This window comes from Bubalus kerabau, chromosome 17, assembly GCF_029407905.1.
Source record: "Bubalus kerabau isolate K-KA32 ecotype Philippines breed swamp buffalo chromosome 17, PCC_UOA_SB_1v2, whole genome shotgun sequence".
In the NCBI taxonomy this organism is placed as follows: Eukaryota; Metazoa; Chordata; class Mammalia; order Artiodactyla; family Bovidae; genus Bubalus; species Bubalus kerabau.
In genome coordinates this window covers 39,262,732-39,276,236 of record NC_073640.1, presented here as the reverse complement: position 1 = coordinate 39,276,236, position 13,505 = coordinate 39,262,732, and the positions used below count along the sequence as shown (strand labels likewise).

The following is a 13,505-nucleotide window of genomic DNA, read 5'->3' as shown; positions in this document are numbered from 1 at the left end:
TTTGGAAGGAATGATGCTAAAGCTGAAACTCCAGTACTCTGGCCACCTGATGTGAAGAGTTGACTCATTGGGAAAGACCCTGATGCTGGGAGGGATTGGGGGCAGGAGGAGAACGGGACGACAGAGGATGAGATGGCTGGATGGCATCACTGACTCGATGGACATGAGTCTGAGTGAACTCCGGGAGTTGGTGATGGACAGGGAGGCCTGGTGTGCTACGATTCATGGGGTCGCAAAGAGTCGGACATGACTGAGGAACTGAATTGAACTGAACTGATGCTTCCCCATGAGAACGTGAAGACCAGCATAACAGCTGAATGACTTTCTTTACACTGTACTCCAAAAGGCATATCTTACATCTAAAAGCATGTGGAGTGGTGACTAAGAACACTGCCTTCCACATTTTCACCTATCAGATTAACAAAGAAAAGTTTGTTAATACAATATTGTAAAATAATAATAATAATAAATAAAAATAAATAAAAAATTAAAATTAAAAAAAGGAAAAAAAAAAGAAAAGTTTTGTAACACACTCTGTAGGCAACGGTGTGGGAAAACAAATACATATATATCCATCAAAAATTTAAATAAATATACTTTTTAAGCCCATCATTTCAATTCTAAAAATTTTCCCTATTAAATGGAGCATTGTAACAGCAAAACAATGGAAACAATTTAAATGTCCATTAATAGGAAGCTGGTTAAATTATGGTACATAATACGATGAAATACTATGCATCCAAGAAAAAGAATGAGACAGCTTAATATGAAATCATCTCCAAGGTACATTGTTAAGTGAAAAAAGCAAAACTGAAAAATAGTGTGTGCAGCATATTATCATTGGGTAAAAATTAGAATATAAAAACAAATACATACACATATAATTGTATACACATTATTCACAGATTGTCTCTGCAAAATAAATAAGAAATCGGTACAGAGACAGGAGAGAGACATTTTTTCGCTTTCTCTTTTGTGCTTTTTAAAATTGTACAGCATACTAATTTACCTTTTTTATTTACTACATATTTTTTAAAAAATAATTAAAAACACAGAAAAGATAATAAATATGACAAAACTAGTTTTATATTCCAGTTTTGAGGGCAGGCTAGTCAGTTACTAATGATGAAAGTGAAAGTCACTCAGTCATGTCTGACTGTTTGCAACCCCATTGATACAGTCCATGGAATTATCTAGGCCAGGATACTGGAGTGGGTAGCCTTTCCCTTCTCCAGGGGATTGTCCCAACCCAGGGATTAAACCCAAGTCTCCCACACTGCAGGCAGATTCTTTACCAGCTGAGCCAGAGGGGAAGCCCAAGAATACTGGAATGGGTAGCCTATCCCTTCTCCGGGGATCTTTTCAACCCAGGAATTGAACCAGGGTCTCCTGCAGTGCAGATGGATTCTTTACCAACTGAGCCATCGGGGAAGCCTAACAGATCAGTCTCTCCCACAGGTTTTTAATGTTATTAAGAAAGTCCTTCACTGAATAATAAACATTATATTAACTCAATACTGTTGTTGTTGTTTAGTCACTAAGTCGTATGCAACTCTTTGCAACACCATGGACAGACAGGATTTTCCAGGCAAGAATACTGGAGTGGGTTGCCACTTCCTTCACCAAGGGCATCTTCCCCACCCAGGGATCAAACCCGTGTCTCCAGCACTGCAGGCATATTCTTTACCGCTGAGCCACTGGGAAAGCCCCTAACTCAGTATTAGGTGAACATTTAAAGTCCTCTTTCTATAAATAAACAGATAATCCTCAAACAGGCAAAAGAAACACGATTTACCTGGGGGCAGATATCTCTATAATAATCCTCTGGTGAAAGAGACTGCTGGGGACAAGAGGCCAAAATCTTTGCAATCAAGTCACACTTCTTCCAGTCGGCAGCTGTGGCCTCAGCATCACTCCCTCCAGCCGCCCCAGCTGTCAGCAATGGATACAGACATCAAAAATTCATAGCACCTCACCACATAAGGTCCTTAAATTAGAGGAGAAACTACTTTTTCCCTATTGAAAGTCGCTAATTTCTTCTGTAAGATAAACTACCTCTTCGTACTTTCGTTTTGATGTTGGTCTCTGGCAAGTTCAGAGAAAAAAAATAGCACTTAACCATTGTAATTAGAATATTCATATTACCTGAACACTAGTTTCTTCTTTGTGCTTATTACTGACATGTTTTAAATGATTAATATTTCTATTATTCTGTCTCTTTATATGCAACTTGTCATTCAAACTGCCTTAAACTAGAGTTAGGGAGTAACAGGTATCAGATTTACTTAACGCCCTTAGAAAAAATAATGGTGGCTTTCAGACACTGGATAAAAGCAGCCCAAGATACTGGTCCCTAAGAGAAGGGAAGCAAACAAGGTGAGCCCCATGAACACCCTAGCCTACTACCTTGAGAGAGGTGGCTTTTTTTTGTCCATACTACGAGGCATGTAGGAACTCAGTTCCCTGACCAGGGATTGAACCAGTGCCCCTGCACTGGCAGAATGGAGTCTTAACCACTGGACCGCCATGGCAAGTCCATAGAGAGTTCTGAGGCCACACCACAGGTAAAGGAGAATCCAACAAAGCTTGCTACGCTGCTGAATTAAAGAAGAAAACACAGTTCAGAATTCAGGGATGTCAACACAGCTAGAGCTTTCAGGGTAAAACAGCAGACAGGAGAAAGCTACACACAGAGGGAATTCCAGAGATCAGCAGAGGAATCCTCTCTCAAGTCTTCTGCAGAGTATGGCGTGTGTGTGTGTTGAGAGAGAGGGAGAGCAACAGAGAGAGAAACCCAAGGCAAGAAACACCAGAAAGGAGTAGGGAGAACACTCCCCAGCGTTCATGCAGGGCTTGGAATAGTTAGTGTTCCTACTGGTGAGCATGGAAAGCCTCTTAATACATACAGAATCAAGTAAAATCCCAGAAAGGTATCACTTTAGTATTGGTGCCAAATTACCTTAAGTTAAAGGCTGTTATCCACCCACAGTAACAAGGTTTAAGAGCCAGAACTGAAGGACTCAAACTGATACCAAGAAAATTAACTGCATCCTAGCACAAAGCCCAACAAAGGAATACAACAAAATATAGCATTCAGCAGCGTTAAATTAAAATACCTGCTATTCATTCAAAAATTACCAGGCACATCCATTCCAGTGAAATATTTTTTAATATAAGGATTATGGTTAGAAAAAATATCAGAAGACACCTGCTCAAAATGTTCCAAGTGGTTGCTTCTGGGGATGGGAAATGGAGTGAAAAGCCGCTAAGGACTGCTATTTTTCTCTAAAAGCATTATAGACCTATTGATTCTTTAAAATTATGTGCATATATAATTTTGTTTAAAAGTCAAAAAATATAAATTAAAAACTACTACCATACTTAGTATGATAATTAACATTTCTTCTCTTAATGAGGACTAAGAGAATATAACTGGAAACGAATCTAAAATTTCATTCCAAAGCTTTTATCTCTTGGGTATCTCAAACTTGAGGAGAATGCTTTTGTATTTTAAGTCCTGAGGTGAAGTACTCTTAGGACCTCTGGCCTTTTCCACAGAGAATTTCTTGGTTTCTATAGGGTTTACTTAAATTTTCTGTACAATGTTTTCCTCTGATATTATAACTTATTTGAAACAGTTGACAATATTATGCAACATGAGCAGTGTATCACAACTATTTTGGGGGAAAATAGCAAGAAAACGAGTTTTTGGAAAGGGAGTTCATTAAAGTTTAACTTCCTCACGCCCCACAAAGGCACAAACAAAGCCTAGTCTACATCAGGTTTTACAGTCAAAGGCTAGAGTCCAATAAAGAAAAGTGGATGCCGAAGTAACAAACGTCTATTTCTTACCACCTGCTCCTTCCAAAATTCCCCGGACTACTGCCTGAACACCGCTGGGTCTCATCAACCTTTCAGAGAGGAGCTGCCCACACAGACGCCGGAGCCAAGCTGGGGCCCGACACCTGTCTTGCATCTTCCCTTCTGAGCAGGACTGAAAAACGAAGGGAAATGTGTGAATGAATGTCAGCGTAATGGATAGGATTTTTTCTGTTTGTTTTTCAGACAGGATTTACAGTCCAATCTGAAATATACAAATATACTGAGTCAGACTGATAATTAACAGTACGCTATACAGACTTCAAAAAGGCAAAAATTTTTCTTTTAAAAAAAAGGGGAGGGGAGAGTTCTCTGGTGGCCCAGTTGTTAGGATTCCTTCAACTAGGATTCCTTCAACTTTCGCTGCCATATATACAAATATACTGAGTCAGACGGATAATTAACAGTACTCTATACAGACTTCAAAAGGGCAAAATTTTTTTGTTTAAAAAAAAGGGGAGGGGAGTGTTCCCTGGTGGCCCAGTTGTTAGGATTCCTTCAACTAGGACTCCTTTGACTTTTGCTGCCATGGCCTGGGTTCAATCCCAGGTTGGAAAACTTAGATCCTGCAAAGCCATCATGGCAAAAAAAAAAAATTTTTTTGTAAACATTTATAAAATCTTCTTCAGCCTCACTTTTAATTTTAAGGAAGTAAAAATACAGTGAAACGTCTTCAAAAAAGTATCAAGTGAAATTTCAAGCCCAGAAATATACAAATATGTTTGTGAATAAAATATAGACTTGGGGGACACAAGATCCATGTAACCAATCTGAATGCAGTCCTTCCAATCAAATGCAGCTTCCAAAGAAGACTCACCACTAAGAGGAGAGTCCCCAACAGTGAGAGGGCACTGTTTATTTGGCTGAACCAGGCCTTAGTTGCAGCATGTGGGATCTAGTTCCCTGCCCAGAGATTGAATCCAGACCCTCTGCATTCAGAGCACAGAGTTTTAATCTCTGTACCACCAGGGAAGTCCCATCCTTTGGACCCTAATGCTTTACTCACCTAAACTCGTAACTAAAATTTAGATACTAAAAGAAAATAGATAATTCCAGCTACATCACCAAATTGAATAGTTCTGGAAAAATAATCACTTTTAAGGAAAAAAGAAACTATATTATGCTGAGCAGAATATATACTATTACGTTTTTACTCTAGTTTTAATTCCTTGACTTCAAATACTCCAAAGAATAAGATGTCCAAATACTTTTGCCAGAAGAATACTGTCAAACAGCCAAATTTTAGTTTTAAAAAAAAGACCCAGTTTGAGAATGAATAAAATATATTTTTGTCATAAGCCCTAAAAAATTATCACAATATTATTGGGAAAAGTGTCCATTTTTCATTAAAAGAAAAATCCCTTAAAATTATCCCAGAGGTCGGTGTAATTTAGTTTGGCAAATACCAATTAACAATCTAAAAGATGAAACAGTATTCAACTAGACTAACTTCCAGGAGAAGACAGTTGTTTAGTCACTCAGTTGTGTCCAACTCTTTGCAACCCCACAGACTATAGCCAGCCAGGCTCCTCTGCTCATGGGATTTCCCAGGCAAGAATACTGGGGTGGATTGCCATTTCCTTCTTCAGGGGATATTCCCCACCCAGGGATCAAACCTGGGTCTCCTGCATCGCAGGCAAATTCTTTACTGCTGAGCTACCAGGGAAGAAGACAATACACTACACTCTATCATTAAAGCTTCACCCACAAGAATCCCCAGGTGTGCATACCTGGGGCGGTCCTCCCTGGAGGATAAGTAATTCTCGGACTGCTAATGGCTGATACACTTGATCCAAGATGTCTCTTAGGGCCTTCCTCGATAGGGCTCTTTCTTCTTCAGTTAACACCTAAAAGAAACACATCCTTGGCTTCTGTGAGATAGAAACCAGGCAAGCAATAGAAGGTAATGCTCTGCAACAGTGAACAAAGATGCTTGTGAGGGGAGCAGGAGGCCGACTTCTTTTGCCTTTTTTTTTTTAACTTTTTATTTTGTATTGGGGTATAGTCGATTAACAACGCAGTGATAATGTCAGGTGGACAGCAAAGGGACTCAGCCATTTATATACATGAATCCATTCTCTCTCAAACTCCCCTCCCATCCAGGTTGCCACATAACACTAAAGAGTCCCATGTGCTATATAGTAGGTCCTTGTTGGTTACCCATTTTAATTCTTTTGCCTCTTGGTTTCCTTCCATTCAGAGGAAGCTATAACAAGGAAACACTCCTGGCCCCTTCTCCATTCCCTCACCCACTTCTGGGCAGGAGACTGCATCCACTCATCTGATTGCTGAGTTCTGGCACACACAGCTCGCTCCTCTTCAGTCTCTTGGGCGTGAGTGCACAGTCTGTTCTGCTCTTCTGTGCCATAGATTTTTCAGGGACATGACCTCTGCATTGGGGCAGAAGGAGCTGCAGTTTTCTAGAACCCTTTAAAACTGGGTGAGAAGTGCATCTCATTGTGGAATGCACTGTTAGGAGACCCATGGGTCTCTCTCTATAGACCTTCCAGCTCTGCCTTGATGAGTAATAAAGGTGACATTCTGACTTGTCATCTCTTACTCTGTTAACTGTCTTTTCACTCATTCAGAATCTGGGCAGCAAAGAGGGTGCTGTTTAATTGGGTCCCTGCTCCAAGCCACAACAGACTGACCCCCTTTGGGAGCGCGTCACAGTCAAGACTCAGAATCCTGCTCGATACAATTTAGTAAATTGTGATGCAGATGCTGATCGGAGCAGGAGCTGTTGCGGGACTTGTCCAGTTTCATACTGTCCACCCACCATGTTTCCCCTTCTCCTTCCACCCCATCACTTGGTCCTTTCTGTGTTTCCCTTTTCTTTTCTCTCTTCTGCCTGAGACCTCTGGGTACTGCTCAGCTCAAACAACAGTCATAAGACCTGCTCTAGACCCCTCATCTCAAGGAAGTGCAGGTAGCAGGCACTGATGGAGCCGTCAAGACGCACACCCTGTTGTAAAGAGCACAGAGCTCTGCTCCGCAAAACATAAGGGCGCTGGAGGAGACCATAATTTCATGTGACTACTCAGGTGACAATGGCTTTTAAATGTTTTCTGTTTTCTTTTCTTTTGTGAGCACAGGGAGAACAAACAGAAAAGGAACAAGTTGGAGGGTGACATAGAAAGGCTGACAGAAAGATAAGTGAGTGGACATGATAAAATCTGGAGGCAGGAACAAAGGAATTACACTGCACGTGACCCTGGTTACATTTACACCTTAACAGCGTCTTCTGTTTGGGTTCCTGTGCTAAGGCTGCAGTGCTCTCATGGGGAAGCAGTGGTCCCTGTTCTGTTACACTTGTGAGTCTTGTCTCCCCAGTGACTGTGTGAGCTGTTGGAGAAAAGGGCCACATCTAATGCTTTTGTATCCTTCACATCACTTCATCGTCCAGACGCTCAAATCCTTACTGACTGTCAACAAAACACTTGCCTGTACCCTCAACACCTAACAACCAACACTGACTGGATTGTGGAGGGCACCCAGCGCTTGCATACTTCATCTCACTTAATCTTCCCAAGAACTTAATGAAGGAGGCGTAAACAGTTTAATATTAATAGTAGTAGTAATAACTTTTTGGTGAGCACTGCTGGGTATTGGGCCAGGTAACTTACACACATTATCCTTATTCCTCACAGCCACCTTCCAAGGTAGGTATTGTTTTGTTTCTCAAGGCAGGCATTAATAAACACATTTTACAAAGTTGGAAAGAAACAGAGATTCAAAGAAATAGCTTGCAACAGCTGTTTCAAAAAATGGAAAGAAGGGAACAGGTGAAATGGACTCTCCAGGAGTGAAAGGACTCGTATTTAATAAATGAAAGGTCCAACCCCCTAAAAAGATTTGTCTATCCACCAGAGATGCTTAGGCATTTAATAAAAATTCTAGGTCTTTCCATCAGCACTCTTCCAAAGAACTGAGATGATCTCTTATAGCAATCACACACAAGGACACACAGAGATTCTCACACTCTCTCTCTCTCCCCTCATGGATGCTTACCTCTTCCTCAGGACTCAGCGGTGATCTCTTGCTTGGGCAGAACCCCAGCTGGCACAGACCCGCTGCGATATCCCCAAAATGGCGGCAGAAAACCAGGCTCCCCAGAGACGCGTGCTGAGCAACACTGAGGAGGACGCTGCAGCTCGTGTACAGCCTCCGGGTTGCGCTGGGAGCAGCACTGAGACACACCACTTCCTGAACAACGGCCCCAAACTCAGTCCTGACTCTCAGAGGGACTCCAACACCAGGTGCGAGATAGGGGCAGACACCCAAGGTCACTACAAACTGCAGAACTGACTGGACAGTCTTTTGCTGGGAGATGCTAAGCGTGTCTGGGCTCAGGGCAGGAGCAGTTTCTGGAGTCTTCGGGTTGGGTTTACCTGGACTGAAATCAGCTGCCAGGCGGAGCATGGTTTCCTTCAAGCACAGCAGCAGCAATAAAGTCTGGGAAGTAAAACGCCAGGTGACATCCACAGAGTCTTGCGGCCATTCTGCCTCATTAGCAATTTCATCCCGTAGGAGTTTCAGTATCTTCCAGTGAGGATCTTTCAGGAACTTGTCCTCCAAAGCAGACAGGTTAGATTTTAAAGTAGCCAACAGGATATCATGTTTCGTGATCTGCAGTGAATTTGAGCCTGATCCTTCTGAAGAAAAATTTATCAAATTACATACATGGAAAACAAATTTTTTTTTTAATTTTATTTTATTTTTAAACTTTACATAATTGTATTAGTTTTGCCAAATATCAAAATGAATCCGCCACAGGTATCTATGTGTTCCCCATCCTGAACCCTCCTCCCTCCTCCCTCCCCATTCCATCCCTCTGGGTCGTCCCAGTGCACCAGCCCCAAGCATCCAGTATCGTGCATCGAACCTGGACTGGCAACTCGTTTCATACATGATATTTTACATGTTTCAATGCCATTCTCCCAAATCTTCCCACCCTCTCCCTCTCTCACAGAGTCCATAAGACTGTTCTATACATCAGTGTCTCTTTTGCTGTCTCGTACACAGGGTTATTGTTACCATCTTTCTAAATTCCATATATATGCGTTAGTATACTGTATTGGAAAACAAATTGTGCTTCCCTCCATGAGGAATGCCTTGCCCACTCCAGTTCATCTTCTGAAGCCTGACTCAGATGTCATTACTTCTAGAAAGAGGCCCCCCAGCTGTGCCTCCCCAGCCAAGGCAGAATTCCAGACCACATTTCCTGCCTTACCACAGCACTTTGCATGTAGTTAGAATTATGTACAGAACACATTATATTGGGTTAGCCAAAAAATTCATTTGGGTTTTTGAGAACATCCTATGGAAAGACCGAGCGAACTTTTTGGCCAACCTAATACTTCATGGAGTTTGTTTCCATTTCCCACACGTTCTGAGGGGACAGGGTGCTTGTTGCCCCAGAACCAAGAGGCCAGATCTTAATCAACTTACTGGGCTGAAACTATAGCGAGAAGAGAAACCTAAAAAGGTAAACATTTACCACAGAAGGTTCATTCAAGCTGTTCTAGATCCCAGGGATAAGGCATTGAAGAAAAAAAAGTCCTTTCCATCATAAAATTACAACCAGTGAGGCAGATCGCAGAATATGGACATGGGATGCAAAGAAATCCAATCATACACACTCCCTAATATCTATTCTCAAGTTTTCCTGAACTCTCCCAAAATGGTCTTTACTGCCCTCTGCTGGTGAAGGAGCTCGTGCACACTCTGAGCAGCTGACATCCTTGCTGACTCCCTCCTTGAAACGCTCCTCTCTTAGGTTCTGGGGCAGCAAGCACCCTGTCCTGGTTTTTTCCCTCCTACCTCAATGGCCATCTCGAAATGTCTCCTCTACTGGTTCTTTTCCTCTACCAGATATCAAAGTGCTCCAAGGCTTGTCCTGAACTCTGGATTATCTTCCTCGACAGTCTTAATCTGGCCTAGGTCTTTAAAAATGAGCTATAAACTGCTGCTGCTAAGTCGCTTCAGTCGTGTCTGACTCTGAGACCCCACAGACGGCAGTCCACCAGGCTCCCCCATCCCTGGGATTCTCCAGGTAAGAACACTGGAGTGGGTTGCCATTTCCTTCTCCAATGTATCCAAGTGAAGTTGCTCAGACTCTTAGCGACCCCATGGACTGCAGCCTACCAGGCTCCTCCGCCCATGGGATTTTCCAGGCAAGAGTACTGGAGTGGGGTGCCATTGCCTTCTCCGGAGCTATAAGCTAACAGCTTCCAAATTTACATGCCTGGCCCATGACTACTTAGAGCCCATGATTCTAAGTTTCAGAGACATATTTCCAACTGCTGAATGAAATCTTCACTTGGATATTTCTTAGGCTTTTCAAATTCAACAAATTACTGATTCTCACACATACCTTACACTCCTAAGTACAATCTAACCTGGTTACTAACTGGTTACATCTCCACCTTTTTCTTTTATCCAACCCATCACCAAGTCTTTCCTGTTCTGCTTACTAAATCATTCTCAAATTTATTTTTCTCCATCTTACAACTACAACCTTTGTTGAAGCCATTAACATCTTTAAACTGAAGTACATCAGAACCCTCTTGACTGGCTTCCCTACTTTCACTCTCCTAAAAATTTACTTTTCACACATCAGATCCTCTTAATATTTAAAACAGATTTCTCTTGAGAATTCCCTGGCAGTGTAGTGGTTTCCAATATTGGAGCATGGGTTCAATCCCTAGCTGGGGAACAACCTAAGATTCCCACATGCCATGTGGTATGGTCAAAAATTAAAAATAAAAAAAAAAAAAAATAAAATAGATTTCTCTTGGTGGAAGCACGCACACACATTCCTGATATGTATGCACCTAAAAGCAGAAATGCTGAGACACAGATATCCAGAATCTCAATCTAAATATTATCTCCTCAGAGGTGGCCTTCCTTGACCACTCTAAAAGCCATCCCCCACACTATTAACTCTGTGATAACACCCAATTTCTTTTCTCTATAGTACTTATCATAATCAATAATTATTTTATTGGTATTTACTTTCCTTCTTCTATTAGAATTTAAACTTAATGACAGTGGGTACCACATCTCTCTTGTTTAGTCGGTGCTTTGCACAGCTGACATAAAGTAAGCCCCAAATGAGCATCTGTAGTTGACTGAGTAAAAGAATGAATAAAGAGTGATAATAAAGATCTCCTTAGAACTCCTATAAGACCAAGCCTCTCACAGATAACTATCAACTCTGAACAAAGAGTAAAAAGCAAATATCTGAAGATGCCTGAAGGTGATGAAAGGGAACAAAAACTAGAGAAGGCACCCAGGAGGGAAAAAACAGCATTGAAGAAGTTTCCTGCTTTTCAGTCTGGGGTTAGGTCTTTGCATACCAAAAACACTAGAAGAAATTCATCTTACTGACAAGAACCAAAGCATACAATTCAGGGTGATTACAGCAGGCAGAAAATAAGAAATCTCAGAAAGTATAGAACCAGAGAGGAAGGGCTCCCAGCTCTGCATTCAGTCAGTTCAGTTCAGTCGCTCAGTTGTGTCCAACGACTCTTTGCAACCCCACGGACTGCAGCACGCCAGGCTTCCCTGTCCATCACCAACTCCCGGAGCTTGCTCTTACTCATGTCCATCGAGTTAGTGATGCCATCCAACCATCTAATACAAACTGTGCTTAAATCTATGACTAATCTTTGAACTAAGCATCTATGGGAAGAACTTTAAATACCTCAGCTAAAATGGAAAGAACTGAAAAGAGCTGCTGCCCATTGCAGAAGAGACAGAGCTTAGAGTATGAATCAGTCAAATGAACTGCCTACTTCAGGGAACTCCCTGGTGATCCAGTGGTTAGTACTCAGCACTTTCAAGGCCGTAGGCCCAGGTTTGATCCCGAGTCGGGGAACTACGATCCCACATGTCATATGGCATTGCAAAAAAAAAAAAAGCCTACTTTAAAACAAAACCAAACCAAAAAAGATCAATCTTCTCTGGAGGACTGTAACAGAATCTAGAGTTTCAACAGCATATCCTTCATGATGTCAATTATACAATCCAAAAGTCCTAGACAGATGAAGTAACCTGAAAATGTGATCCACCTCAAGAGAAAGACAATCAAATAGAGACTGATCCGAGATGACCCAGGTTTCAGACTGAGCAGACAAAGATTTTCAAGCAACTCTTATAACTGTGTTCAAGCATGTGATGGAAAGTACTCATTATGAATGAATACAGACTCTCAGCAAAAAAGTAGCAAGCATTTTTTAAAAATCCAAATGAAAATACTAGAATTTAAAAACAAAATATCTGAATTTTTAAAAAAACTCAATGGATGGACTTAACAGCTTTGAGATGACCGCCCCCCCCCCGCCAAAAAATAAACTTGAAGATATATCCCTAGAAATTATCCAATCTGAACAACAAAGAAAAAAAGATTTTATAGAAACAGAGCCTTAGTATCTGTGAACACTATCAAATGATGTATTTGTAATAAAATAGAGAGTAACTAGAATAAAAGGAGAGAAAATGAAGCACAAAAAGATGTGGAGAAATAATGATCAAAATTTTCCAAAATTTAGTGAAAAAACATAAATTTACAGATTCAGTAAGCTCAGTGATGCCCAATCAGGATAAGTAGAAAGAAAATCACATCTAGGCATATTAGAGTCAATCATTGAAATCAGATAAAGATCACACTGATAGAGGGCAGAAATCAACACAAATACTGTAAAGCAATCATCCTCCAATTAAAAATAAATAAATTAAAAATTAGACAAAGAGAAAATCTTCAAAGTAGTCAGAAAAAAGCAGTCAGCATAGGAGACCAACGCTATGAATGACTGTGAACTCACAAGCAATGACTTAAAAGATAATGGAAAAACATTAAAGTGGTAACAGGGTAAAAAACAAACAAAAAACAACCACCACCACCTGATGTGATGACAGGAGAAAAAAAAACCACCTATCAAGTCTCAATTCTATATCCAATAAAAAGTAACCTTCAAAAATGAAAGAAAAAGGAAGACATTTTCAGATCAATAAAAACGAAGATAACTGACTGCCAGCAGATCTGGAATACAAACAAATGCTAAAGGAAGTTCTTCAAGCTGAAGGAAAAGAGTACTAGATGGAAACTTGGATCTCCAGGAAGGAAGGAAAAGCATCAGAAATGGTAAATATGTGGGTAAATATGCAAGATTCATTTGTTTCCTCTTTGTTTAAATACATATAACTGTCTAAAGTAAAATCTATAAAACTGTATTATGGGGTTTATATCTTATATAGATACTATGAACATGAAAACTATAGCATAAAACCCAAAAGGGGTGGAAGGCTATAAAGAACCCTTACAGTTACAAGGTTTTTATGTGTCCTATGAAGTGGTACAAGATAAATTCCAAACAGATTGTGAAAAATTACAATGTATACTGTAATTCTAGGATGACTACTAAAAATGTAATGCAAAAAGGTGGGTTATGGTTATAAAACTATAATAAAATGCTGAAAACATAAATGAAATCAAACAGCAATAGACTTCAAAACTAAAGTTAATATCTCTTCTAAGAAACATGCAACTGATGATAACTAAAAGGATGTTCAACAATACATTATTTATAATAGTGTAAAATTAGAAATACACGTTGAGTAAA

The 13,505-nt window shown here is 40.6% G+C and overlaps 1 protein-coding gene across 2 annotated transcripts in view; it reads right to left on the bottom strand.

The window, feature by feature from the left end:
• Positions 1-13,505, bottom strand: part of TANGO6 (transport and golgi organization 6 homolog) — a 185,022-nt gene that overhangs the window by 162,601 nt on the left and 8,916 nt on the right. For both annotated transcript variants that reach the window (XM_055554251.1, XM_055554252.1), the window contains exons 2-5: positions 7,891-8,534; positions 5,610-5,726; positions 3,853-3,994; positions 1,796-1,932 (exon numbers count right to left, since the gene is read on the bottom strand). In XM_055554251.1, the coding sequence (XP_055410226.1) occupies positions 1,796-1,932; positions 3,853-3,994; positions 5,610-5,726; positions 7,891-8,534 (1,040 nt within the window). The remainder of the gene's footprint in view (positions 1-1,795; positions 1,933-3,852; positions 3,995-5,609; positions 5,727-7,890; positions 8,535-13,505) is intronic.